The following is a 27,968-nucleotide window of genomic DNA, read 5'->3' on the forward strand; positions in this document are numbered from 1 at the left end:
TTTGTTTTTTTTTTTTTTTGTTCCTTTAATCTCTAGCTTTCATTCCGTCAAATCTTTCCTTTTTCGCTTGTTGTTGCTGTTTTCCTTTTTTTATTTTACTTCATTTCTTTTCTCTGGCTTTCCTTTCTTATACTTTTTCTTCAGATTTCTTTCTCTTTTTCTTTCTTATTATAGCGATGATCGCCGTGATCTTTATTAATCGAAGGTCTTCACCAAGGGCTGGGGTTGTGCCTGACCCGCTTGTCAGAAAGACCAAGAGTGACGTCGGTCGATCTCACAAACGTCGTCAGTTCGACGAATGGTGTTGCCGCGAGTCGTTGTCCCATCGAATGGGAACAGAATGTGGACTCGCAATCGCAAAGTAACCCGGGGGAGGGAGGGGGGAGGGGGAGAAAGACACGCTCGGTGATGTTTGGACATTGACCGTGCTAGCCTCTCTACGATACACAACCCCGTACCTAATGCGTCTTAGGCCCTACGATCTAGGTGAATGAGAAAGTCGGTACGATTCACCGACGAATTTTTCGTCTGATTGTCACTGATATAATATAACTTGCCGAAGAAGCGAAACCATTCTCCCGTTCCCTCGGAAGTAATCTCGTATCTTCGTTTGTAACGGTACGATACGGCACTTTGTCGGATGGACACTCCAAGGCTTCATGCCACGTACGAAGCGTCCTACAAGTGCGTGAAGTCGAGAAACGTCTAGGTAAGTTTGTAATCCAATGAATCACTGATTGGCCTCAAACCGTGGCGATCACGATGAGCAAGTGGGCAATCTTTGCGACACGGTGTAGCAAATCCGGCGCGATTCGCGCCAGGCTCTCGTTCGCGAAATCGCACGATGGAAAGATGTGAACCACGTACGCAGGCTGTAAAACAAAACATATCGTACACATCAATGTTCCGTCCTCGTACGACGTTGTATACCGCATCTCGCTAACGATTTAATCTTTACTCTTTAATCATCGTACCTGTTGCGATCCTGGTGCAGCGATGTTGACAATTCCAGCGGCCTGTTTCTGTTGTAGATACATGATAAATCCGGTTTGAAGATTCTTGCTCTGTTGCAATACGTCCACTTCGTCCCGGCCGCAAGGAAGCGCGAGAAGCATACAGTGTTCGTTGTCCATCTGGAAAAGGTTACGAATAGGAGAAGAAGAAAAAAAAAACAATTCTACGACGAGATGCGACAATTTGCGTGTGATAGATAAAGCGTACCTGCATCTTCCTCGCCACTCCTTCGACCTGTGTCTGTTCCAATCTCATCCTCTGGGCGATTCTCAACGGTGGGGTGGAGCCGTCGCTGTTGCACGGCAAACTGTCCCTCGCCACGTTCGGATTACCGAACACGAAGTGCATCTGAACCGCTGCTTGGTCGTTCTTCAGGGCCAGCAGCCCCTGCCACATGACCGGGTAACGTTGCAACAACATTTGGAACGAGTCTGCTTGCGGCGGTACTTGCGAGGCGTGAGGCGGGGTGACCACTTGGTGTTTCCTAGGCCTGTCCGGGGTGATGGCCCTGTCGCTCGGCGCCTCGCTGGCGGCGATAGGATACTGGGAGCGTAAATGCGCCGGCGGAGGTTCGTAGAAGCCGCCTCTAGTGGCTGCTGCTGCTTGCGCGCCGGTCAACGATGGATTACTGCCGGCGTTGTACTGCGGAGGCGGTGGCGGCGGCGGCGGCGGCGGTAGCCTCACCGCTCCGTGCATCATGTACACTTGAGCCACTTGAGGGCTGTCGGTGGTACGATCTTGCGGGGTTCTCGCGCTGCGTCTCAGTTCCAACGGTGGACTGTGACTGTCCTCGATGCCTGTCTCCAGTTTCGGGTCTAGCGGCAGATGAGGGGATCGGGTCTCTTGAATGTGATAAGCTATGCGCGGGGCCGTCAGGGCTTCCTGTTGCGCGCGCAGGTACTGGTACTGCAATATTTGTGGATGGTGCATATAGTGCGGAGGCAATTCTCCGCCTCTCGTCAGTCCTCCGTAGTGATTGACAACGTCACCCTGCAAGGATGCACAACAACAACGACACGTTGATTAGCGAAATTGTTTTCCACCGTGGCAAACGAGTGGTCTCGAAACTTTGTCGAAATTAGTCGGAAAAGAAATTGACGTAGATGCACGTCGATGAAAAGAAAAAAACAAAAAGAGAACTGAAACAGAGTTAGCGTACTAAGTACCTGAGAAGCGTTAGCATGATGATGGGCAGGTGGGGGCAATGGAGGACTCTGGGATCGATGCGGGGGAACAAGTCCATATTGGCCCCCTGGCGATGGAGCAGCACCCGCACTCCCATGCTAGTAGCCAAAACCAAGCCAAGTTAGTTGTGTACATCGATATGTATGTATATATATAAAATGTATATTTTAGAAAACGTACGTCTGGAATAGTTACGCGTGACACGACTGCGATTTACAAACGTACGTGTAATAGAATTTTTTTTTTTTTTTTTGCTCGCGCTTACCAATGGTCCTTCGTACGTCGACATCGGTACTCCTCGTGCCTGAGGACTCGCAGTTGGAGCCATGATGCAACCGGACATTGACACTTCTACCTTCGGTGGCTCCATTGGACCCGTCATCTACGGATTGCGATCGAGTTTAGAAATTCGGTCAAGCTGAGTGCACCATCTTGGAAAAGGAAAACAATTGAAAGAAAATTTTTACCAGCGATGGTTTCGGTGCTGGAGGTCTCGAGCAGCTGACGCTGCCAGGCTGAGGGTTCATCAAGTGCGACTGAGTGGGCGGACTGGCCACGACCATCGGCGGCACCACTGCCTGCAGCAAGTGGGCCTTCGGGTTCAAAGGATGCGGCTGCCCGTTGATGGCCTTGAGCGCCGTCGGTTGGGAGGCCACCACAGGCTGATGGATTCTCGGTGTCGGCGGTGCTACCGTCACGCTAACTGGTTGGACGTTCATGGCCAATTTTTGAGGAAGGTTCATTATCGTCGACGTCTGCTGCTTGGCCGCTTGCAGGAGATGTTGCTTGGGATTCGGTGGGGCGCCGGTGTTGTTCAGTACCGGCGACATTGGTTGTCCTTGACCTTTCCCTCCGTTCGCAGCAGCGATCTGCGCCACCGTCTGCTTCGTGCGAGGGCTCAAACTCGGCGACGCTACTCTGTTGCTGGAGACCTGTAGATGCAATGCTTGGACGGCCGGCTGCGTCGGTTTCACGAGATTCGACGGCTGCACCACCAACGGCGATTGGCCGGGCATACTGGCGATCGCCGTCGGCGGTTTGGTAATAACCACTTGCTGCTGCTGCTGCTGCTGTTGCTGTTGCTGAACAACCGGAGTAGCCAGCTTGCTGGCGTTCAAAACGTGAGCCTTGAGGCTCGTGGGTTTCGACGGAGTGGCTGGCGTCGTCTGTGGAATGGCTGCCGTGGCAGCTAAGGAGGCAGTCGTGATGGAAATGGTGGCGGAAGTGACTTGAACCGCCGGAGACTGCGGTTTCGTGATAACGCTAGTCTGCGGTTGAATCTGTTGAGGGTGATGTAATTCTGGAGCTTGTTCCTTCTTCAGTTCCTCGGCAACGGTCAGATTCTCCGGCTGAAGAGGTTTCGATCGAGGCAACGATGCCTCAGTGATGTTGGACGTCGGGGCCGGGGCGTTTCTCGACTCGCAGGTAGCTCTGCTACCGACAATAGCCGCTTGCGTCTGTCCGGAAGTCGAAACCGGAATGTACTGACCTTCTTCCGACTCTCTCATCGGTATAAGCATTCCAGTCACCGGATCGATCAGCGTCATCGGTTCATGAGAAACCGACTTTTGCGTAGATGACGGAGCAGTGGCGACAGACAACTGTTGCTGCTGTTGTTGCTGTTGCTGTTGCTGTTGCTGTTGCGGCTGCTGTTGCTGCTGGCTCGTCTCCTCAGGCTTTGGTACGGTCTCGTCTCGAAGTGGAGCGGCAACGCTCTCTTCCTTGTTGCGCGACTCTTGCTGCTGCTGCTGCTGCTGCTGCTGTTGTTGTTGTTGTTGTTGTTGATGTTGTTGATGCTGCGTTGGTGCTGGTGGCGGTGGCGGTGGCGGTGGTGGTGGTGGAGGCGGTGGCGTCTCCTTGATCTTGGTCAGTTGGTCACGATGGTACTCCTCGTCGTCGTCGTTCTCGGAAGTTCTCCGCATCGCGGATTTACCACGAACGCCTCGCGGTGACTTGCGAGGTTCGGCTAGTTGCACGGTGGTGGTTTGCTGCACGTTGCGAGGAGAGTTGTTGTGTCTGGTGCTTCGTCTGGTGGCATGAACGTGCATCCCTGCCGCGGGTCCACCGATCGCCCCTTTGTTCGACGCGGAGCCACGCACCACGTCCTCGATCACGTCGTCGACCGTGTTTCGAATTCCGTCCCTCTCGGCCAGTCTTCTCGACTTTCTGATATTGGCCGTTGGCGGAGGCACAAACTCCTCCGGCGGCACTTCCTTCACCGCGGCGATGGGCGTCGCCGCGTGCGCGTTCGGCCCGGTCAGGCTGCTCGGCACCGGCGACTTGATCGTGAGTATCAGCCGCGGTCGTCCCGCGTTGTCCTCCTCGCTGTCGTCGTGGAACTCGTACACGTCCGCCGGCAATTTGTTCTTCTCCACGTGAAGCTTGCTTCCACGGGACGTTCTGGCGCCCCGTTTGTGCACCGCGGTGGCAGCGGTGTTTCGGCTGCTCCTTCTGGTGGTCACGCCGCCGCGGCTACTGCCTCCTCGCCTGCTCTTGGTTCGACCTCGGCGACTGCTCTTGGTCGACTCGCTCTCGCACGTTTCCACTCCTTCGTCTTGTTGTTGTTGTAGTTGTTGTTGCTGCTGCTGCTGCTGCTGTTGCTGCTGCTGTTCCTCGCTGCTGGCGGCCAAGTTTTTCTTTGGCTCCGGTTCGCTGGAAACCTCCGCTACCGCGGCCGCTCGCTCGAACCACTGTTCGGGCTGTTCGTTGGTTTTTGCCTGTTTTGTCGACTGCTGCTGCTGTTGTTCCCTTCGTTCCTCGCTTCCTCCTCCTACGCGTTGACTCGAGCGCCGCGCGGTAATCGTCGTCTCCTCTTCGTCAGCGTCGTCGTCGTCGTCGTTGCCCTCGCCGTCGCACAGCGCGTCCACCTTCTTTATCACGCTCTCGATGTTCACCTCCTTCGCCGACCAGTAATCGCTGTCCTCCTTACCGTCGGCCGGATCCTCCTTGTTGATGGACGCCGTGTCGATGGCCAGCGGATCGGTGCTCGGTTCCTTCAACGGATCCTCTGTCGGTTCCTCCTCCAAATCTGCTTCCTCGGTCTCTTTCGCAATTTCCTCCCCTTCCTCCTCCTCCTCCTCTTCCTCTTCCTCCTCCTCCTCCTCCTCTTCCTCCACCTCCTCTTCCTTCAGCTCCGACTTGATCGGAATCTCCACGTCCATCGACCTTTTCGGAACGACGAGACGATCGTCCTCCAGGGAGGAGGGCTCGAACTTTTCAGACTTGACTGGATCGATCGGTTGTTGCTCGATCTTTGGCGGTTTCGAGTCCACCGGGTGATGGTGGTGGTGACGGTGATGGTAGTGATGATAGCGCTGGTGTTCGAACTCGTTGCTCGAGAACTCCAGCTTGATCGCAGTAGTTTGATCGTTCTCGTGCTTCGTGACGTCTGACGGCTCCTCCTTGACAATGTCGATCGGCTGAGTTGGTTGCACCGGAGGAGTGAGTTGCATAGGTTGGGCCGTTTGCGCGGTCTGCGCCTCCGGATCGACCTGCAACTCTTGCTCCGGCGGTGGGCGTTGCTCGACCACGGTTCCGGTGTTTTGTTGCTCGACAGAGGACGATACCGACGTCGTTCTGGCCACGATGGCTTGCGGCTGTTTGGTGACGTGATGACTCGGTTGCAGGCTCGGCGAGTGCCTCTGCCCGGTTTGGTTCAGAGACGAGAGCGAAGTCGGCGCGATCGCGCACTTCTCCTCGGACTGTGTTACCAGTGTCGTCGTCACGGTGGACGCGATCTGCTGCTGTTGTTGCTGTTGCTGCTGCTGCTGCTGAGAAACTGACACGGGTACCACGGTCTTGATCAACGGTTGATTCGTCGAGGAAACTGCGGACGCTCCGACGACTGTGTGTACGACGGACTTGTGGACCAGGTGCGACTGTCCGTGAGCGACGATCACGGGGCTGGGCGTGGACGAACGTGGCACGTGGGTGGTCAAGAGCTGAAGGCTCGCCATCTCTTGCTTCTGCCTAGGCGACGGTAGATTGTTGTCGCCGGCTGTGATCGGGCCAGACAGTTGTTTCTGAGCTCTGGACGACAGGGAGGAGGCGCACGTTTCCCCGACGCTGGCCGATTTCCCGAATACCAGATTGGACGTCGTACCGCTGCCAGTGCTGGCGGCGTTGATCTCGATCTTGGCCGTTTCTGGGATGTAGGTGGGCGGCTGGTTGGGCGAAGGGACCTTGGGCGAGGTGGAAGCCTTGTTGGTCGATTCTGGTATAACGGCCGGCGACAATTTCGGCTCGTCCAAGCGTTGCGGCGGATCGTTCGGATTGGCCGGGAGCAACGTCTCGATGACCGACTTGCCGCCGCCCAGAGTCGAGTCCCGGCCGCTCTTGACTTGGACGCCACCAGGTGCCAACGGCGGCACAGGCATGTAAGGACGATGCGGAATGTTGAGCGTCAACGGCGGCAGGCCACCCCTCGGATGACTGGGCGCCAGAGCTCTCATGCCAGGCGCGTGCTGGATGACCGGCTGTTGACTGGCCGCCGTTGAATATATTTGTTGAGCAGGGCTTTCGGCCGACCTGTGACCAGCGACCACCGACGACGAGGAAACAGTGCTCGCGGCGGCGGCGGTGATCCTGGCTGCCGCGGTCGGCGTCGGCGTTGGCGTTGAAGGCGCCGGTGGCGACGGTTTGCCCACGTGAGTGCCGAGAGCCGAGTTTCGAGACCACTGCCCGTTCGGCGAAAGTGGCTGCAAGATTCTCGGCGACAGTTGCGAGGGCACCACCAACGGTGGCATCCTCGACGGAACCAACGGCGGTAACGGCGGCGGTGGTACCTGCTGAATGGTGGAAGCCGACGTGGAAACCGCGGAGACGTTTTGCAGTCTGGGAGATGTCTGTCTAGTGACTGGGACGGCCATCTGAGACTGCGGCGACGCTGGTAGTTTCTGATAGCAGAGAGGCGACTGCACACCGATGGAAGGCGTTGGCGTCGAGCTCGGTGTCGGTATCGATGTCGATGTCGATGTCGATGTCGATGTCGATGTCGGTGTCGGTGTCGATGTCGGTATCGGTGTGGCTGTTGGCGTTGGAGTGGACGGTGCTGACGTCGAAGGTGATGGCCTGGGACTGATCGCCGCTATTCTAGGCGTTTCGCTGGTGATTGGTACGCTACCCAATACCGGCTGCTTGTACTGCGGAGAGGGCGGCGACGAGCTGGTCGAGGCGCGACGCGCTTGCGGATTGTTGATTGTTCGATCCGGACTGGCCGCGCCGCACACGTCCGGAGCGATAGCCTCGTCGACGTTTTCGACGACCGTTTGTTGCACGGTTTTCAGCATCTCCCGCTTCAGATTCTCGTTCAAATTCCAAGAATGGGCGATGACAGAGGTCGGTGGTGCTGGTGGTGCTGGTGGTGAGTTAGCTGTTGACTTTGCAGGTACGGAGGATTTGCGCGCCTCGATCACCTTTTCGGTTACGCTGGTAACAACGGCGGTCGGTGTCTTGGTCGGTGATTTGTAAAACGATGGAATGTCCGGGGTTTTCGGTGGTTGGCTGAGATCGAAAGTCTCGTAATTCGGATCCTCCTCGGTGTCGGTGTCGATTTGCAGGTCGTGCTCGCTCTGAGGCGTGTCCGGTGGCTTGATGTCCGTCTCGCCGTCGCCGGTCGAGGCGTTCAAACTCTCCACCGCCTGCTGCATCTCCTCGACGTCCTCCTCCTCAGGCGCCTCGGCTGGCGCCCCGACCGCGTCCTCCGCCTCGGCATCCTCCTCCTCGCCCTCGTACGAAAAGTCGTCGGTCGAGCCTCCGAACGTTTCCTCGAGCAGGGCGGCCACTGCGTCTTCCGTCTCCTCTTGAGAAATCGCCACTCGCGGCTTGTCCTCGGTCTGAGCGGGTGGCGTCGTCGACGCGTTCACCTCTGGCTCGTCTCGACCGCTCTCGCGCTCCTCCGGCGGCTCCGAGATGCTCTTCACCGCGTTCTCGTGTATGGTCTCGTCGATCTCGATGCCAAAGCCGGGGATGAACTTGTTGCTGTCCTTTTTCTTCTTCTCAGGTTTCGATGCTGATTGAACGGTGGAGGAACTGTTCCCGACGCTGGTCGCCGCCACCATCACCGACGGAGGGGCGACCATCGTCGTCGTCGTCGTCGTCGTCGTCGTCGTCATCGACGACGACGACGACGACGACTGTGGCGGTGGTGGTGGCGGTACCGACGACGTCGTCATCGTCGTCATTGTCATGGTGGTGGTCGTTGTCGCCGCGTAGCTGCTGTTGTTGGACGACACCTTGGGAATGGGACTGAGCAGAGCATCCCTCGGCGTAGGTAGAGTGGGCGACATCGCCTTTGGTATCAACGGGCTACTGGCTCTCGGGGGGCTGGGATCTATCCCAAGATACGGCAACTCGTCGCCGCTCTTCTCGTGATGGTGATGATGATGGTGATGATGGTGGTGGTAATCCTTGCGACTTCGTTCCTCCTTCGACTTTTTCCTCTTCTTCTTCTTCTCCTTGACCTTCTCGGTGACGACGGCGGACGACGGCGTGGACGGTTCGACGCTGTCGTTGTCGTCGGTGAATCGAAACACGTCGTGGTCGTTGGTTGATGCCGTGGTGGTGGCGGTGTCGGTGCATGTGATGCCCGACTTGGGCGAGCTAGGCAGTCCCAACAACTTTGCTTCGATCTCCCGTCCCGCCTCGGCCAGATCCACGCTGTTCTCGTCCTCGGGTTGGTGACGACGCTTCTTCTCCGCTTTCCGCCTCACGCGCTCCACCACGTCCAACGCCGGGCTGCCGCGATCGCCGTCGCTGTCCGACGCGTAGGCGTTGTTGGCCAGTCGATCGAACAGCGCGTTGTTGGACGGAGCGACGTCGTCGACGTCGTCGGATAACGGGCCGAATATGTCCTCCATGCGTTGCGAGTCTCTCGCCTCCTGTCTGTTCAGCCTCTTCCTCCGTGCCTTTGCCTTCTCGTCCGCGTTCCTCTCCCTCCTCTTGTCCTTCTTCGTCCGTTGCTTCCTGTCCGACTTTATCCTCTCCTCGGTCGTCTCCAAGGAGGTTGCGGTGATGGCCGCGGACCCAGCGACGGCGACCAGCGTCGTCGACGAGTTGGTCGACTCGGGCGCGTGATTCGCCAGGCGACAATCGGTCGCCGCCGCTGCCGCAGCTGCCGTCGCCGCAACGCTCGACTTGCTGCTACTGCTGCTGCTCTTGTGCTCGATCGCGTCCGACGAGTCGGCCGCGGTGGCCGTCTTCGCCAGTGAATTGTCGTCGTTCGACGTCGAGGTTTTCTGTCGCTTCTGCTTCTTCTTGTGCGACTTTTTCCGCGACGAATCTCGCTCGTGATTGTTGATCACCATCGTCGCCGAATGATGACCACCGCCGCTGCTGCTGCTGCTACGATTGAACGGAACAACAACGGGGATTCGTTCGTCGTCGTCCGAGGTGCGCGGTTCGTCCTTTGCGCCCGCGTGAACGCTGTTGGCGACCATCAGATTCGTGGTCGATGCGATCGTCGTGGTGGTGACGACGGCGGGAGCAACGATGGCGGCGACAGTTGTGGTGACAGTGGTCGTTGAAGCGGCAGCAACGACGGCGGCGACTGTGGTGGTCGCGGTGATGGTGGTCGTAGTGGTGACCGAGGCCGTCGCTTCCAGAACGCTGTGCTTCTCCTCGGTGTCGGCAAAGGATCCGAGATCCACGTCGCTCTCCAGGAATCGCTCGGCAGCGGTGGTTTTCACCACCTTTCGAATCTTGTTGAACGACGAGGGCGGCTCCTCCTCCTCGCTGGTGTCCGAGTGAATTCGAGACCTGGAACTCTTTCGAGACAGCGACTTGGCCCTGGCCGAGTCCGACTCCGAAGTGGCCTCGTCCTCCGTCAGAGCTTTACTCGACACCGAGTCACCGTCCCACGAGGTGCTCTGCTTCTTCTCCTCCCGCCTGGCTCTGCTCTGCTTCAGCTGCGAGAACTTGTCCTTGAGACGCACCTGCCGCTTCTCCTCTTCGAGTTTCTGCATGTTCTTGGTCGAGCGCGCCTTCACTTTGTCGTACATGCTGATGTACGCGGGTTCGTCGTCGACAATGTCGAAGATGGAGTGTTTCTTAGGCTCGTCGCTGTCGGTGTCGGTGGCCGACGGATGCCTGTTGGCCACCTGGATGTCGGACGTCGACAACGGGCCGTCGTCAACGTCGCTGTGCAGGTTCGCGGAAGATTGCTGTTGCTGTTGCTGTTGATGATGGTGATGATGATGATGCTGTGGCTGCTGCTGCTGATGATGATGGTGGTGATGTTGCTGCTGCTGTTGTTGATGTTGTTGCGTTTCTCGCGAATGATTCGAACCGGTGGTCGCTGTCTGTACCTCGCTCGGCGAGTTGGAGTAATTGCGCTTCGAGTGATACAGCCTCGATAGGAACTCTTTGTCCGACTCGTGCGACGATACCCTTGGACTTCGCTCCCTCGACTCCTTCTCCGAGCGATTCCTCTTGCTTCGCTGTTTCTCCTTTCCACTCTCGCGACTGCTGGTGGTCTCTCGGTTCTCCCTGGTCGACGACTCTCTCGTCGAGCTTACCTCGACCGAGTGACCGCTACTACCACCACCACCACTCTGTTGTTCCCTGGTGTCTTGAACCTGCGTCGATCCAACGGCCACGCTACTGCTGCTCTCCTTCCCCTCGCGGCTCTCTCTGCTCTCGCGGCTGGATCTGTGCGAGTCGTTCCGGTGTTTACGATCCTCGGATCTTCGATTCTGTCTAGGCCGGTCTTTGCTGTCCCGTCTGTGATCGTTGATCTTCATGCGTTTCGCGTCGTCCTCGGTCGGGCCGTCCTGCGACGAGCATCGTCGCTTGATCGACACCGGCCCGGCTAAAACTTGATTCTGAGACGACTGGTGCAAATGGTTCTCGACGATCGGCTGCTGCTGCTGCTGCTGCTGCTGCTGTTGTTGTTGTTGTTGTTGCTGCTGCTGCTGCTGCTGCTGCTGCTGCTGCTGTTGCTGTTGTTGCCGTCTGCTCTCTTCACGATCTCTCTTCTCCTTCTCCTTCTCCTCTCTGTCACCCCTTCGTTTCTCCCGCTCGGACTTTTCCTTCTCCCGTCTTTCCTGATCCTCGCGTTCCCTTCTCTTTTCCCGATCGTGCTTCTCCCGTTCCAACCTCTCCCTCTCCTCCTTCTCGCGCTTCTCCTTCTCGGCTCGTTCTCGTTCCTCCTTCTCCTTCTCCTTCTCCTTCTCCTTTTCTTTTCGCCGTTCCTTCTCCAGCCGCTCCTTCTCCTCTCTCTCGCGCTTCCTCTCCCTCTCCAGCCGCTCCTTCTCTTCCCGTCTCCTCTCTCGTTCCAGCCTGTCGCGCTCCTCCTTCTCCCGCCTCTCTTGCTCCTCCTTCTCCTTCCTCAAACGTTCCTTCTCCTGCTTCTCGCGCTCCAGACGAATCTCCCGCTCCTTCCTCTCGCGATCCTCTCGCTCTCTTCTCTCTCGTTCGTCCCTCTCGCGCCGCTCCTGCCGCTCCTTCTCCTCCCTTTCTCTCTTCTCGCGTTCCAGTCGTTCCTTCTCCCTTCTCTCCCTCTCCCTCGCCTCGCTCTCCTCACGTTCCTTTCTCTCCCGCTCTCTCTCCTCCCTCTCGCGCCTCTCCTTTTCCTGACGTTCCTTGTCCAACCGCCTCTCCTCGTCCTTTTCTCGCCTCTCTTGCCTCTCGCGATCCTCCTTCTCCTTCCGTTCCTTCTCCTCCCTCTCCTTCCTCTCATAACGCATCTCCTTGCTGCTGCTGCTGCTGCTTGTCTCTCTTTCCCTCACAGCGTGGCCTCCTCCTCCTCCTCCTCCTCCTGCACCCTCGTTGTCGACGTCGTTCGGTATCTGTCGTTCTCCGCCGCTTCCGTCCTTCTCCTCACGGTCCTTGCGGCTCTTCTCAACGTCCACGACGACGTCCTCCTTTCGCGACTTTCTCTGACAATCCTTGCCGCTCTTACTGATGCCACTGCTGTACTTTGCTTCTCTACTGTCTTTCATCACGTCCTTCCTCGGCCGAGATCGGGAAGAGTCGATGGACGACGACGAGGAGGAAGATGACGAGGAAGACGACGATGACGATGACGAGGACGACGAGGACGACGACGACGACGAGGAGGACGAACAGGACGACGAAGACAAGGACAGTGACGCGGTGGTAACGAAGGTAGATGGCAAAGTGTTGGACGAAGAGATGATGGAAGACGGTAATATCGAGATGGCGGCGGCGGCGGCGGCGGCGGTGGACATGGAAGTTTGATACTGACCACTCGACGACGATGCGACGGTTGTCGCGGTCGTGACGGTGATTTGCGTGGTCGTGGCGATCGGCGTTGCGATCGAGGTCGTAGAAATTGTCGACAATGTCGTGGTCGTAGCCGTGGGTATCGCCAGTGTGGTTGCAGTCGTTGTCGTCGACAACGTCGTCGTCGTCGTCGTCGTCGTCGTTGAAACGAACGGCGACGCGGCGATGGCGGCGACCGCGGCAACTGGCATGGAAGAAACACCGACACTACCGATCGATCCTCTGGCGGTTGAGGCTCCGACAGCGTGAATGCTACTTATGCTACCGTTGTTGCTAAGAATACTACACGCTGAGGCTAAACCGCTACTATTGCCGCTACTAGTGGCTGCCGTTCCGCCACCAAGACCGATCGGTAGAGAGACCGGCGGTAATTCGGGGCTGACGGTCTTGATCGAGGTGCCGGGTGTGATCGGCGTGGTCGGCGTTGGATGAACGCAATTGTGCTGTTGTATCCCGGTCCGCGGATCCGGCGTCTTCAACGTTGATGACGAGATGCTCGTCGTGAACGTCAAGCCGGACGACAGGGACGCGATGCTGATGCTGCTGGTGCTGTTGCCGGTGCTGCTGCTGCCGCTGCTGCTGTTGGCCAACTGTACCGGTGGATGACTAGGAAACGGATACTGCAGACAAACTTTGCCGGTGCAGCCAGCACCGCCGCTGGACGCGAGACTGCTCGTGCCAGCGATCATCGAGCCGGTGACGCCGCCGCCGCTGATCACGCCGGTGAACTCTCTCGGCTCGTACTTCTCGCTAAAGTTCTCCAAACGCTTCGAATCCTCGTCGAACACGCTCCTCTTGGCGAGCACCGACTTGACGATGTCGCTGGGCTGCACCTCGTGCAGATCCAAGTCGAGCAACTTGTGCCGAAATCTGAATCTTTCGGACACAGTGGCGTCGAGCTTGGCCAGAGCGTCGCCGCCGGCGGCGCTCAACGCTCTCGATCCAGACCATTTCTCGTACTTTTCGTCGAGGGAGCGTATCCTTTCCTCGAGGCTGGGTGACTGCGGCGCCGTCTCGCTGTCGGAGCTAGTCGGGCTCGGGCTCGGGTGGCGAGGCGGTGGCGGCGGCGACGCCGGCGGCTGTACCGCCGTTCGCGGACTCGGCGCCGTTGACGACGAATTGGTACACGGTGGACTGGTCACTTTTGCCAAACTCGAATTGTTCGTCCGATTACTACTACTACTACTACCGCTACTAGTATTATTGCTGCTACCGGTATTGTTACTGTTACCGCTGTTAACGTTGCTGCTGCTGTTGTTGTTGTTATTATTATTATTATTGGTATTGTTATTATTGTTGTTGTTGTTGTTGTTGTTGTTGGTGTTATTGTTTAACATTTGGGCCGCGAACCTCGGTAACGGTAGCGAGAGAGGACCGTCGTGACTTCTCTCGCGAAATCGTCTCGGTTCGCTCGGCACCAAATTCTCCGGCCGCTCGTCCACCAACGGAGTTCCCGGCCGTGATCCGTCGTGATGTTCGTGATGCCTTCAACAAAAATTACGCGTTAAAAATTCGTACCTTTCGTTTTACGTAGCCAACCCAAAACTAATAACTCTAGCCGCCAATCGGTGTTGGTTCTTTTTTTTTTTTTTTTTTTTTTTTTTNTTTTTTTTGTTACCTGCTGGTGACGTCACGACGACGCTTGCACAATCCTGGTCCTCTCCCTTCGCAGCTCCCTCTTCTCGTGCCGTGGTGCACGACCACTTTGCTGTCGCTGACTCGTCGAATGTCCATGCCTTTTCTGCTCGAGTGAGAAGTAACCAGCAACGAGGCGATCTCTGGCTCGTCGTCCTCGCACAGTATGGCCGTGGTGGACGTTCCGTCGAGCTTCGCGCGTTTCTTCGGCACGAATCCGACCTCGTCCCCGCTGCTGTGACACTCCTCGAGCTGCTCCAACAGGTGTACCCGCTCTTTCTGCAGATGCCTGATGTCCGGAGGTGGTAGCAACGGGGGCGGCGGCGGCGCCGGTGGGTCCACGCTGGTCACCACGCTTTGGACCGCGTGGCGACGAGACGGCGGTGGACAGTCGTCGTCGTTGAGCTTGCTGTCGGCGAGCACGCTGCTCTGATAGTCGTCGTGGCTGGCCCCGCTACCCTGGCTGAACTCGTCGTAGCTGCGGAACCGGCGCGAGGCCGGCTCGCTGTAGTCCCCATCGTAATACGCCTCCTGATAGGAGCGCCTGCTGCTGCGGGACATGGCGGTCGGGTGAGCCGGACTGGCGCCCGGCGTGCTTCCGCCTCCAGATGCGCGGGAGTAACAACTGGCCGTTCTCGACCTCGGCGGCGTCTCGTATCGGGTGAATCGGCTGCTCGAGTTCGATACCGTCACCCCGGAGTCGAAGCTACTGCGCTCCCGTCTGAAAGAAATTCATCGAATAATAACTACCTCTGTACTATACATTTCTATTGCAATATACATCTGTACTATTGTATGCTGTTATACTATTATTATAAATTACACTATATATGCTATATACTATATATATATAGTGTAATTTATAATAATAGTATAACAGCATACAATAGTACAGATGTATATATATATATATATATGTAGTAGTATACTATATTATTATTATACTATATATATATAATATAATATAGTACAATATATATATATAGTATAATTTATAATATAGTGTACATACAGTGTAATTTATAATAATAGTATAACGGTAATATATATATATATATATACACTACCGTCTGTCAAGTATTGTGTTTTTAGTTTCTTTCAAAAATTTAATATTTCAAGTTACTGTCAAAGTAAACTTTTCCTACATTTATATTACACTATGTGTGTATATGTACACTACATCTGTCAAATATTATATATTTAGTATTATAAATGTTATTGTCAAAGTAATTTTTCATACTCAGGATAAGAGACGCGTCTCTCTGGTCGTGATTCTATAGTTGGGCCCAATAAACATAACGCATCCCTGGGCAGTACTGTTAGGCCCATAAAGCAATTGCAATAATTACTTTATGGGACTTATCTTTGCAAAGGGCAAACATTTCGGCTGAAAGTGACTTACCTTCCCAATCACGTGATAGGGAAAGACACCATGCGTCCTGGAAAGTACGCATAGTAGTAACACGATAGCACTAGTAAATGATTGAAGCTCAATATTCAATTTCTCGTTTCAATTATCGTTCTTCGTTATTGGCCAAGCGCAGTCTTTAATACCAAAGTAGTCGAAATGACCGATTTACTTCATTAGAAATTTTATAAAATGGTACGTTTTTAGAGGTTTAAATGATTCCCTCAAAAAATGTATAAATTGAAGCTCGTATATTCCATTGTATCGTGAGCCTTTAATGATTCTAATTGGAAATTTTACGCTTTAGTCGCCGGTAGTTTTAGTCGCGATTTTATCGCGATGACTTCGTGGTGACATCCTATCGTCCAAGTTTCAGCGAAAGGGTACTACTTGTGCTACACTAGATTTATTGTACGTATAATTGTACGTACGAGACGTCAAAAGTGGTGGCCGGGGAGGGCCTCGTGTCCCATGGCCTCTCGCCGGCAATGCCCTGCCGCTCGAGGTGTTCGTAAAACGTTTCCTGGCACTCCCTCGAGGCGAAGTCGACTTGTAGCCGGCGACCGCGGAGTGCCGCCCCTCTCATTTCCTTGACGGCGGCCTGCGCGCAGCTGATCTGCTCGAAGAAGACCAAAGCGTGTCCGCGCTCCCGATCCACCACCACTTGGTTTATCGGTCCGAACGGATGGAACTGCATGTTTAGGTATTTTTCCGACATACAATCTGAAACAAGAACAACGTGTCCCCGACGTTAACTCTCATCGGTGGTTTCTCCCTAGTCGACGATTGCTCTCGTGGCTTCCTCACGACAATTACCTCCGATCCCGTCGACCCATACGCAGGACGTGGGCATCGATTTCCCAAATCCGAGTTTTATTCGATTCGCGCCGAGGTGTTCGCCATCCATCGATCGCATGGCTTTGACCACGCTACCGATGTCCGAGTATTGACAGAAGGCATAGCTCGACACCGCGCCTTGTTTCTTGATGTCGATTTCCTGCAACGTTCACGTTCGTGATTACGCTTCGCGACAATATTATATTTCGACGAGATCACTCTCGTTTCTACTTTTGCACAGAATTTACATATACAGGGTGGTTTACATATACATATTGCCACATATTGCCATCTAGATTCACTGTTATTACGCGTAGCGTAAAAATGTTTCAGATGAAGATGAACGGTTTCGAAAGAGGACGCATTTTGATGATACTAGTTTCCTTGTAGGTGGACGTTGTAGAGGACGTATGAAGGTCATTAACGTTCTTTTAAATGGAATCATATATTTTTTATTGTATCGTATTCTTCACGAAAAAGTATTAATCTATTTATGTTAAAAAAAATTATTAGTTTAGGAGATATTTTAATTTTAATTTTGTAAAATCTATACGCGAAAGGCAAAGACAATATAAATATAAGAATACTAAATCCTTCTTCTTCCTAAAACTATCTTCCTAAAAATATCTCCTAAACTAATGATTTTTCAACATGAGTAGGTTGATACTTTTTTGTAAAGAATATCAAAGTACATCGACTGATGGAATAAAAAATATACGATTCCGTTTAAAAAAAACGTTAATGGCCTTCATACGTCCTCTACCTGCATCAAAATGTGCCGCTCTCGAAACCGTTCATTCAACCTCGTCTGAAACGCAATAATAATGACGTAAATCTAGATGATTTGCAATGAACCACCCCTGCATACATACACAGACAGATAGAAAGACGTGGAAGAAGAACCTACTATTATCTCGCCGAAAGGTTCGAAATGCTTCCTGAGCTCGGACGCGGTGACGTCCTTCTCGAGGTTGCCGATAAAGAGCGTCCGCGTTGCCTTCGGATGGTACTCGTCGACTTCGGCCTCGTACGGCCTGAACTCGTTGTCCTCGACATCGTAGCCCTGGTGAGGTGCCACCTCGATCTTGCATCCGAAAAACAGCTTGTCGTGCGACACCTCGAGCGCCTTCTCCACGTCCTCGGGCTTCTTGAAGCAGACCAGGGCGTAGCGATCGCCGGCCGTCCCCACCACCTTTACCCACGTCACTTTGCCGTGCTTTTTGTACTCGTGGAAGAGACCGTCCTTGAGGGACGTGTCGCTGCTGCGTACCGGCAGATTACGCACGCATATTGCCAGCGGTCTCCGATCCTCGGTGACGGCGGCATTTCCGCTCCGATGCGGCGAACTACCGGGCGACGTACTGGCCCCGGAACTGCTGCCTGCCGAGCTACCGCTCCGGCTGCTGCTGCTGCTACCGGAACGGCTGCTGCCGCTCGGCGAGCTACTTCCGCTACGCGATTTTCTACGCTGTTTCTTGTGCTGTCGCAGCGCTCCGCTGCTACCGCTGCTGCCGCCACCTCCTCCTCCTCCTCCTCCTGCTCCTCCTCCTCCTCCTCCTCCACCACCGCCTAGTGGAACAACACGACGAATGTAATCTACGCACGTGTACACACAACATGTTAGAGATTATTATCGGTCTCCTCGAGTCGCTTCTTCTTTTTCGATCATTCTCTATCGATATGCCAATGAGAGAGAACCGTGGTTCTGTGTTCTTCTCTTCGGCTCTCTGCCACCCACAGCTGTCTCTGCACCACCTTTCTAGCGCTTGTCGAAAGTTTCCAAAAATCGCGGGAAGCACCACGTGCTTCGGCGGATCGCGTGGGAAGCGAACGCGTGCGCGCAACGAAACGGCGAGAAAAACGAAAAGCGAAGGGAAAGGCACAGGCACGTGGTCGAGGTAAAAAAAAAAAAGGACGCGGGGTTCAAGACAGGTGTGGATGGCTGGCTCTCTGCTAGTAAGTAAGTAAGTAAATACGCGTCCAAGTATAAAACAGATATATATATACAGGTAATAGAGAGAGAGAAAAATTATTACCTTGCTCGTCCTGATAGGCGTCGTTGTTGGCAGGCGAGGGTGGCGGCGGTGCGTTGCCGTACCTGGAGGTGGCCGACTCGTATGCCGACCAGGAGGACGGGGGCAGGCCACTACGATGACGATCTAAATGGGGCGGGGGCGGCGGCCCGGAGGCGTACGGGCCGGTTCTCGAGTAGAGCCGATCCCTCGCCCTAGTCGATGTCACGTGATAAGAGCTGGCGGGAAGTGGACGGCCGCGGGGTATGTAGCCGGTAGGATCGCCGGGGGCAGGATCCGCCGGATGGCCGCCGACGACGATGCCACCGCTGCCGCCGCCGCCGCCGCCTCCGACGCTGCCGCCGCCGACTCCGCCGACGACGACACCCCCGGACCCGATGCCTCGGCCGCTTCGCTCGCTGCCGTAGAAACTACCGTGCGAGCCACGCGACTCGAACCCCTCGCCGCCTCTCTCGCGCTCTCGGTCGCGCTCCCTCTCCCGCTCTCGCTCCCGTTGCTCCCGCTCACGCTCCCTCTCTCTCTCCCTCTCCCGGTCTCTCTCCCTCTCTCGGTCTCTCTCCCTCTCCCTCTCCCGGTCTCTCTCCCTCTCGCGGTCTCTCTCCCGCTCGCGGTCCCGGTCCCTGTCTCGGTCCCGGTCCCTCTCGCCTCGCTCCCTCTCACGCTCTCGCTCCCGCTCTCTCTCCCTCTCCCTCTCTCGTTCCCGCTCTCTCTCCCTCTCTCTCTCCCTCTCCCTCTCACGGTCCCTCTCGCGGTCGTTGGCGACGCCACTGCCACCGCCACTGCCGCTACCGCTGCCGCTGCTGCCGCTGACGCTGCTGCCGAGTCCGATACCGATCCCGATGCCGATTCCAATTCCGACGACGCTGCCGCCTCCATTGGCGGGGCCTCCACCGGCTGTACCGCCGATGCCTCCCCCGCCGACGCTGCTACCGCTGCTGCCACCGACAACGCTGCTGCAAACGCCGCTGCCGCCTCCGCTGCCGACGCTGCCGACGCTGCCGCTGACGATGCCGATGCCGATGCTGGAGCCGCCGCCACCGCTGCCGCCGACCACTCCGCCGACTCCTGCCCCGCTACCCCCGCCGGATCCATGATCCTCCGAACTTCTGCAACGACGATGATCGCGTTACATCGAACTCCCAACACAGTCTATCTCCACCACCATGTATCCCCCCCCCCCCGCCACCCCCCAAAATCGTCTGTTCCTAACGTACAACTACTACTTTGTTGCTCGACGAGAAATCGGTCCTTTGGAACCATCCTAGTCCATCCCCTTCAAGCTTTTCACTCAATCAAACGACTCGAATTAACCTACAGGCATTTCAAATCAAAACCTCTACACCTTTGTTTCTGTATTTTTACTTCAACTCCTTTTTCCTTCTTCCTGTTGTCTCTTCCCGTCATTACCAATATTACTGTCATCTAGTCTACCAGCTACCCATTTCCTCATACACGTTTGAGATCCGATTCTCCAGAATGTTTCTTTCTCGACACTACGATCGGTACCAACAAGCTGTTTCATCGATTCACAATGCTTGGTCTATCTTCGATCGATTTCGAATCAATTCGACCTTGAGCCTTCGTCGGCTGACACACGTACCGAGTGTGTCGAACTCGCAAGTGTGGTTCCTTGTTCAGGAAAGAGAGACGTAATCTATTTGACGACACGTCATCAACTTGTCCTGATACTGTAAAACAGAAACCGAATATTGTAAAACGCGGAAATTCCCTCTGGATTCCTCGACGCCGATCGTCGATTGCACCAACCATGCTTCCTCGCGTTAACTGGATATATTGTCCCATCATTTCACGCTGTTTCCAACTTTGCACTCGTATTCTACGCGCTCGTGCAAGCATCGGCCAAAGATAAAACCTACGCAAGTCGTAAACTCGTGAAGAACGTTACGCGAGACTTGCCCACCCACGTCGAGACCCCAAAGTTGCAATAGTCTCTCAGTTTTAAGTTCTACATTTAGACAAAACAAGAATAATAAAGTTTATTACTTCTTAGCAGTTTTTACCCTTATTTTAAAATGGAAGGTAAAGGATTCAAGTCAGGAAAGTTTGTAAAAATTGTTACAAAGAAAATATAAAACATTTCTGGGAAGAAATATTAATAGAAACGTGACTAAGGAAGTCACAACATTCTGCGGGTGCAAAGGAGAACCACATTTTAAACTGTTTTAACAAAACCCATTAAAATTATTATTGCACTGTATACTATTTATGTAGATGTAAATATCAATAAAAGCAATATTCGGCTGCCATTCTTTCCCGCAATCTTAACCGCCTTTCGCTGGCAACTGATTGCGGACCATAACGAGTGACCAAACCGTACACAATAATTCGTCGCTTTCTTTTTCAACTCGTCGGTATGACATCACTGGATAAAAATTAGTGAGAGGTAATAAATTTATTATTCGTTTTGCCTGGGTTATACTTAAAATATACTTAAAACTGAGAAAATATTGCAATTTTTTGAGGTTAACAACCACTTGCGCTGGCAACTGACTGCGCGGACCATAACGAGTGGACCAAACCAAGTATACAATAATTCGTCTTCTTTTTGAATTCATCGGCATATCAATGGATAGAAATTACTAATGGGTAATAAATTTATTATTTGTTTTGCCTGGGTTATACTTGAAATATACTTAAAACTGAGGAAATATTGCAATTTTGAGGTTAACCACTTGCGCTGGCAACTGACTGCGGACCATAACGAGTGACCAAACCGTATACGATAATTCGTCGCTTTCTTTTCGAACTCGCCGGTATATCACTGAATAGAAATTGTTGAGAAGTAATAAATTTATTATTTGTTTTACTTGAATATACTTAAAACTGAAAAAATATAGCAATTTTTGGACAAAAAATTCTCGACGTGCGTAAGAGGTTAACCACTTGCGCTGGCAACTGATTGCGGACCGTAACGAGTGACCAAACCAAATACACAATAATTCGTCGCTTTCTTTTCGAACTCGTCGGTGTATCACTGGATAGAAATTATTGACAAGTAATAAATTTATTATTTGTTTCGACTAGGTTATATACTTACTGAGAAATTAATACAATTTTTCAATTCATTCCAGCGCAAGAGGTTTAAAAGTTTTCCAATTTTTAATGCATGCGTACTAAATTTGCTTCGTCGGCCGCCAATGGCCAACACATTTAACAAAATGTTCAAGAAATTAGAAACGATCCGTGAAACAGAAGATTGGACGCCAACTGGTTTCGAAAAAAATTCGCAACTTTTCCCGTTTGACTGTTGGTTGGTTCTAGCTCCGCGTGTGTCTTTATCGCTCTCGGGGATGTGCTCATCGGGGTATCAACGTTGGAAAACTGGTGGCTGGTTATCGCGACGCTACGTCCAAGTTCGCCATGTACATATCTCTCGTACCGCTCGTGCTCGTTGCGTTCTCCGTATATGAGCGCGTTCACGTTCGTATATGCTTCTTTCAGATGGTTCGGGGCGCGTTTTAACCGCATGCACGGAACGTACATAATCGTGGCGAAGAATCAGCGGCCTTTCTCCCGACGCCTCCTCACACGTTCATTCCGTTACCATACGGTCACCGGGTGTGCTTGGCTTATCTCCCACCTTCGCGAGAGACTTCGACCTGAATCCTCTTTAAAGGCTGCATTACGCGTAACGCCGTTTCTTGCTTCTCGTTTCTCGAATCCTGTTCGTCTGGGAGAGGAACCAGGACGTTGCCATGCGAACCTCTCCAGCGGTTCACCACTGCGCCTCTGAAATTTTTCCGTTATCCACGCGGCAGTACACCCTTTTCGCTTTTCCTCCTTTCATTCTTCGTCATCATCGTATATTATAATTTTTTTTTTTTTTTAAATCTTCGAATGAACTTTACGTTTTGGCTGTCGAATGCAGCGCAAAGTGTACATGAATTGTAAACGAAATTCAGGAGAATTATTTTCAGACACGGACGCGCTGGATGTTTCTCATTTAATAGAATATTAAAATATAAGAGAAAGCTAATTTTATTAATTATACTGAATTGAATTTGAAGCTCAAACATGATTTTTTTCCATTATGTCTTAAAAGTTATTTCTTTCAAGTGTTGAAACAATATATAATAAAAAATGTTTTATTATATATAATGATTTTAAATTTTATTATATGAAATATATAATAAAAAAAATTGCCGATTTATTTTAGTAGGAAGTGATTTTTGACCCACCCTATATATGTTAACCCTTCGAGTACCGCAGCATAGTGACCCATGCCGGAGTCAGTGCTGACTCACATCGATACTTCACTAAACACAGCGGCTCGAGTTCGAGACCTCCACCAATTCTGTACGAGCCACAGTTACGGTTGTTCGAGCTCTAGACGTTACTATAATACAATGTAATAGATTTCGTGTTATGCTCGGATTTTCGTTGCATGTATACAAAAAAATAATAGATTGATAAATTATAAAAAAATTATATGTATTGCGAAGTATTGCATTCATTACATATAATTTTTTGGATTTTTGTTGAGTGGGCGTTACAAACATTTCTTTTGCATGAATCGCACACAAGCGAGTATCTGTTATTACTTCCTATACAGAAACAGCACCTAGCATGCTTATTGTAATAAAAGGACGATTGTATGGTGGACAGTATTTCACTAACTATACAAATATTGCGTGTATGATACGAGTTTGGGAGATGTGTACTGCTTCTATCCTCGTGAAAGACTGACTGACTGTTGCTAAGAGACTAAATGTTGCTACGTGACTTTTTGGTGCCAGCCAAGGATCCTTTTTCCTAGGCTTGGCTTTGTTTCGACCCTTACCGAGATGGGAGAATACCAGGGCATCTGAAAATTCTCGGCAAGGTCGAGCTGTGATGGGAATGGTGTCATTTTTCTCCTCGCACAAATATGTAACTTCTAACTGTGTGCGTAATCGTTTTCAAAACGACGCGGTTCGACGAGTCACCAGTGACTCCGGCATGGTATTCGTAGGGTTAATCAAGGGCGTGCGTTACCTACCTACCTAAAATTTGAATGATGACGAAAATAATAATTATTATTAATTGAAAAAAGAGCGCCTATTAGCGCTTACTCGAGTAATAAGTACATGGTTATGTCTCTTCTTGTTAGAGTAGCAATTTTCTAGGTTAGATTTAGTATGTCTCTATCACACACACACACACAATGGGTAAATTAAACTAATGAGTAAATTCAAATCACTGAAAAGAGACTGCTGCTTCGGATTAGCTAATATTCGCTAATATTATCAGTTGCTAAATTCGTCGCGCAATAGGGCCCACATGACAAAGTAAATCGACGACAATGCGTTTAATCGTCGCGCAATCACGCTCGTCGCAATCATGCTTGCTGTAGCACGCAACGAGCTTAAATATACCGCGCGGTATTTAATATACCCCGCTACTACCCATTACGATTACGCCGCGTGTTGAAAATATCATTTTTGTATAAAATTTCTATTTCGAACGTGTGAGCAGCCTGTGCTCGACAAAAGCCTTTTCAAGCAAAAGCAAGTGCATAGCACGAGACGACGTGTGGCGACGAACGCGTTAACCTTTCTTCCACGACGAAGAGAGATCCGAGATAAACTTCGCTGTTGCGTTTCGCTCGAGTCCGACGGCTGAAAAAACGCGATGAGCTGTTTCGTCGTCCGCCAGGCGAACGAAACGGGAAGGAAGGGGAAGAAGAAGCGAAGAGGAAAAAAAAGCGTGCGCGATCGGTGATCTGAAAGGTCTAGAAAAAACATGTGCACTCGAGCGCAAATCATCGGTTCGCGTACGAAGGACAAAATGATATACGGTGGGGTATCGGTCACGCGACCGATCGCTACTCGATATGTCGTCAAAAAAAAAAAAAAAAAAAAAAGAAGGAAAAAACACGCTACTCTCGCGGACGATCTGACCGTTGTTCCGAATCACATCGGCTTATCGATTCGACCTTTTTTTATTTCGAAATTGGCGCTCCAACAGTTTCAGATAAAACACAGGGGGGAGGTGGAGGAAGTGGAAAGTCTTGCGTCGCCGTTATTAACTGATTAAGACCAACCGTTTGTGTGAAACGTGATAATGCCACTTGTATCGATTGGTACACGGAGCTTATCGTAGATAAGGGAAGAAAAAAAAAAAAGATTCGTACACGGTAATTATTTTCGTTTGTAACACTATTAAGCCCCCCGCTCTGTTGCGTGATACAAGATTGATAGATACGAAGAATTTGTCGGTGAAACGCGAAACAAGAAGGAAAAAGAAAAACAGAGAAAAATAAGAAACGAAAAGTGGCGCCAGTTCTCCCGTAGCCAACGTGCACATTTTCCCCGTATCAATGTTTACCCGCGAAAAGCGCAACGTCGTTTTGTTATGACGGACGACAACGCGCTTGATTTCCTAGAATCTTGCGTTCAAGTCTCTCGTAAAGTATTAGTTGGCATGTGCGCGGCGTGGCTGCCGATAAGATATTTTCAGGGTCGTATTAACGTGTTTATGTACGCTGTACGATGATAAATGATGGGATGCAGCAAAATTAGCAATTCTTCTAAGAACAAAATAGTCGTTCTATGTCTAAATTAACACTTTGCGATATGACGACTGACGTCAAATTAACGATACCGGTGACATCGATATAAAAATTAATCTGCAACGACGTTCAAAAACAGCCAAATCAAAAAGAAATCGCACCACGTGCACATACACACACACACACACATACACATACATATATATGTAGATGACTCAAGTGCAAATTATAAATCGTAAATCTCGTTATCAACTGGTACATCTCTAAACACTGATATCATCTACGAGACAATACCACGACTGTCTCTACTCGATAATTACAGTTACAACAAGTCGGATTAATTAAATACCTTTTTAATTGTTTTCGTCATCATTTCCGTGATTCACGCTCGATTCGCAAACACTTAGCCACGTTAGCATTCGTAAGCTCGATTCGAAATTTTCTAACCTCAAACTAACGATGTATGTATGATTCGTCACTTTAATAAATGTCATGATTAACGAACGAAGAATGAATGGTTTTTATTGAAATATAATTATATCGAGATTCATAATCTCCGTTTTATTCTCTGAAGTCTAAAGTCTAAGGTGTCTACAATTTTAGACTCTAACGTATGAAAAACGTTTACCCTCTTGCGCTAGTAACTGGTTCGCGGACCGTAACGAGTGACCAAACCAAGTATACAATAATTCGTCTTCCTTTTGAATTCATCGGCATATCACTGGATAGAAATTATTAATGGGTAATAAATTTATTATTTGTTTTGCCTGGGTTATATTTCGATATACTTAAAAAACTGAGAAAATATTGCAATTCTCGACGAGAGGTTAAAATATATAATACGTATAAGACGCAGTTTTCTCCCCTTTTGATCGCGAACGCCGAGATTCTTACGGTATAATATAACCTTTCAATCTTATTCTCCAAAGTTTTTCGAACTCTAAAGTGTCTGCAATTTTGCAGTTCTGAATCTTCTCTTTTGATACCGAAATTCTTACGATACATAACCTCAATTTTATTTTCAGAAGGTTTCCTATTCTCCAAACTCTAAGGCCTAAAGTGTCTACAATTTTAAACTGTAAAGGCGTTATTTCGAAAAGCACGGGGGTTCGAGAGATTGGTAGCACGATACTGGCCAACCGAAGCTGCTCTCCCCTCCGTTTCGCTCGAGAGGCGCTCGCGCGCTAATGCGCGTACGCAGATCCTCGGGACGTGGCAACGTCGCCAACGACCACGTCGTCACGGTCACCTGACTTTTCGTGGAAACGCGATGCTGCCGTCCGCGCGAATAAGGTATGCGACGAATGCTGGCAGCGTGCACTGGCTGACTTACCATGTACAAGTTCCATTTTGACTCTCTCTCGAGAGCCTCGATGGAACGATAAATCCGAGGATCGATGGAGGCTCGATGGAACAAGTAAACGAACATCGGGGAAGGATTCCGTGTTGAAGCCGTAACGGGGAAAGTACGGGGGAAAATCTTGTTGGTCGTACGACGGTGTACGACGACGGGGCGCCACGATTCTTGGAGCCTGGAGCACGTACGGAGACCGGAATAACCGAGAGACACAGGCCGTCTACGTCTATCACGTGGCCTGTTAAAATAAGTGCGTGGTAGCGACAGCGTGCAGGAACGTTCCGAGTTTCGACGAGTGCCACCATTCTTGATATGGATTACGACGATCGAAACGCGTCAATGTGCCAGCGAACAATAACACGATAACGATAACCGAGCTCCCGTCGATCGATTATCGGTCAGTTTATTTCCACGAACGCGATATTTCGTGACGACCGATATCGACATGTACGTAATTGTATTGCACGTTGTACCGTAGCAGAGTACAGGCTTCTCTCGCGCCTTCGCTCAGAAACGCCAATAATGATTGGTCACTCGACAAAAAAAAAAAAAAAAAAAAACAAAGAATACAAAATACTAATTAGGTTACGGTTGTGCACGCCGATACGTTGCTTTCGTTGTCAGTGACGAAAGTTCTTCGAACGAGTTTATTCCACCGTTTCAGTTTCTTCGAACAGTATTGTATACACGTACATGTATGCATACGGACGCCCGTTTCGAAAATTCTACCGATTTATGGACACTCATTGTTGAAAGAACAATTCGAACAAGAAAATAAATTTAATCGTGTCGTTCTTTCGCTTGTTTCAACTTTGTTCGAGTTCATTCAATAGTCATGCATATACACGCATATACGTGCATACTTTGAAATGGTACTGCTTACGACGGAATATTTTATTGAATTATTAAAGACGTTCGATTTGTCCTACTTCGCGGGGATAACGTTGGCAAAGTCGTTTCGTGTCAGAAAATGAATGCACGGACAATTCAGGAAATTAAACTTCTTATCGATTATGGACGTTTAACAGCCTTCTTCCATTATAAAAATGCATTTCGCAAGTTCCGATCGTAATGTTCTGAAACTTTTTCTCTCATCAGCGAAAAAATTGCTCACCTGAATTTTATTATTAGGATTCTTGTTTCGATAAATCGTACGATTTAATCAGAATTTTAAAACGTTTGTGCGATTTCGAAATTGATGAACGAAATAAAAATTCGACCAACTAAATTCACTCTTCTTTTGTCGACTTTCCCCAATTAAGAACCAATAAACTCAACAGCGTCAACAGAATTCAAGTCGAAAGTAAAGTGAGCATTATGAAACACAATACCAACCTTAATGTTGCAGATGATCGAGATAATATACGATTGGAAGCGTGATTTACTTTTGTCAAATATATCAGCTAGCGGAAAGCAACCTGAACGAAACTCTACATGCACGTGAACATGTCTAACGTGAAAACATCGAACTATATTTTAATACATTATGCAATGTATTGTTATAAAAGCGTATATAACGTGAAAACTGACTATATGTATTGATTGAAATGAACGCGACACATAATGGAACACATAAATCCAACAATAGTAACACAGCGTCGCGAAACGAAGAGACGCGGTGCAAGATTAAAATGGATGGAGAATCGCAATGAATACACGCAGACTGTGCGCGTGAAATTTTGTTAAGCTCGTCCATAACGACGTTTCAACGTCGTTTTACCTACTTCCTATGACGTGCAATTCAAT

At 51.0% G+C, this 27,968-nt stretch overlaps 1 protein-coding gene and 1 long non-coding RNA gene across 2 annotated transcripts; one reads left to right on the forward strand and one right to left on the reverse strand.

Moving 5' to 3' along the window:
• Window positions 1-130: 130 nt before the first annotated feature.
• Window positions 131-13,913, reverse strand: LOC122528738 (protein split ends-like). The gene is made up of 8 exons (XM_043654178.1): window positions 13,726-13,913; window positions 9,258-13,692; window positions 2,667-8,318; window positions 2,465-2,581; window positions 2,181-2,297; window positions 1,222-2,004; window positions 975-1,133; window positions 131-872 (listed from the first exon to the last, which is right to left on the reverse strand). The coding sequence occupies exons 1-8, from the start codon at window positions 13,776-13,778 to the stop codon at window positions 744-746; spliced, it is 11,445 nt and encodes a 3,814-aa protein (XP_043510113.1). The 5' UTR covers window positions 13,779-13,913; the 3' UTR covers window positions 131-743.
• An 11,656-nt stretch (window positions 13,914-25,569) lies between these two features.
• Window positions 25,570-27,018, forward strand: LOC122528749. The gene is made up of 2 exons (XR_006306660.1): window positions 25,570-25,607; window positions 25,891-27,018. It is a non-coding gene; the product is annotated as an uncharacterized LOC122528749 (long non-coding RNA).
• The last annotated feature ends 950 nt before the right edge of the window (window positions 27,019-27,968 follow it).

Source organism: Frieseomelitta varia, unplaced genomic scaffold, assembly GCF_011392965.1.
Source record: "Frieseomelitta varia isolate USP_RPSP 00005682 unplaced genomic scaffold, Fvar_1.2 scaffold_257, whole genome shotgun sequence".
Classification (NCBI taxonomy): domain Eukaryota; kingdom Metazoa; phylum Arthropoda; class Insecta; order Hymenoptera; family Apidae; genus Frieseomelitta; species Frieseomelitta varia.

What these genes read in the sequence shown, in the direction of transcription:
- LOC122528738 (XM_043654178.1), bottom strand. Translation starts at nt 13,778, where the DNA reads ATGTTAAACAATAACACCAACAACAACAACAACAACAACAACAATAAT. An exon ending in CGAATCACGCGCCCGAGTCG is followed by an intron (nt 8,319 to 9,257) that starts ACCAACTCGTCG and finishes TCGTCGTCGTCG; the next exon opens with TCGTCGATGACGACGACGAC. An exon ending in CAGCACCGAAACCATCGCTG is followed by an intron (nt 2,582 to 2,666) that starts GTAAAAATTTTC and finishes CGCAATCCGTAG; the next exon opens with ATGACGGGTCCAATGGAGCC.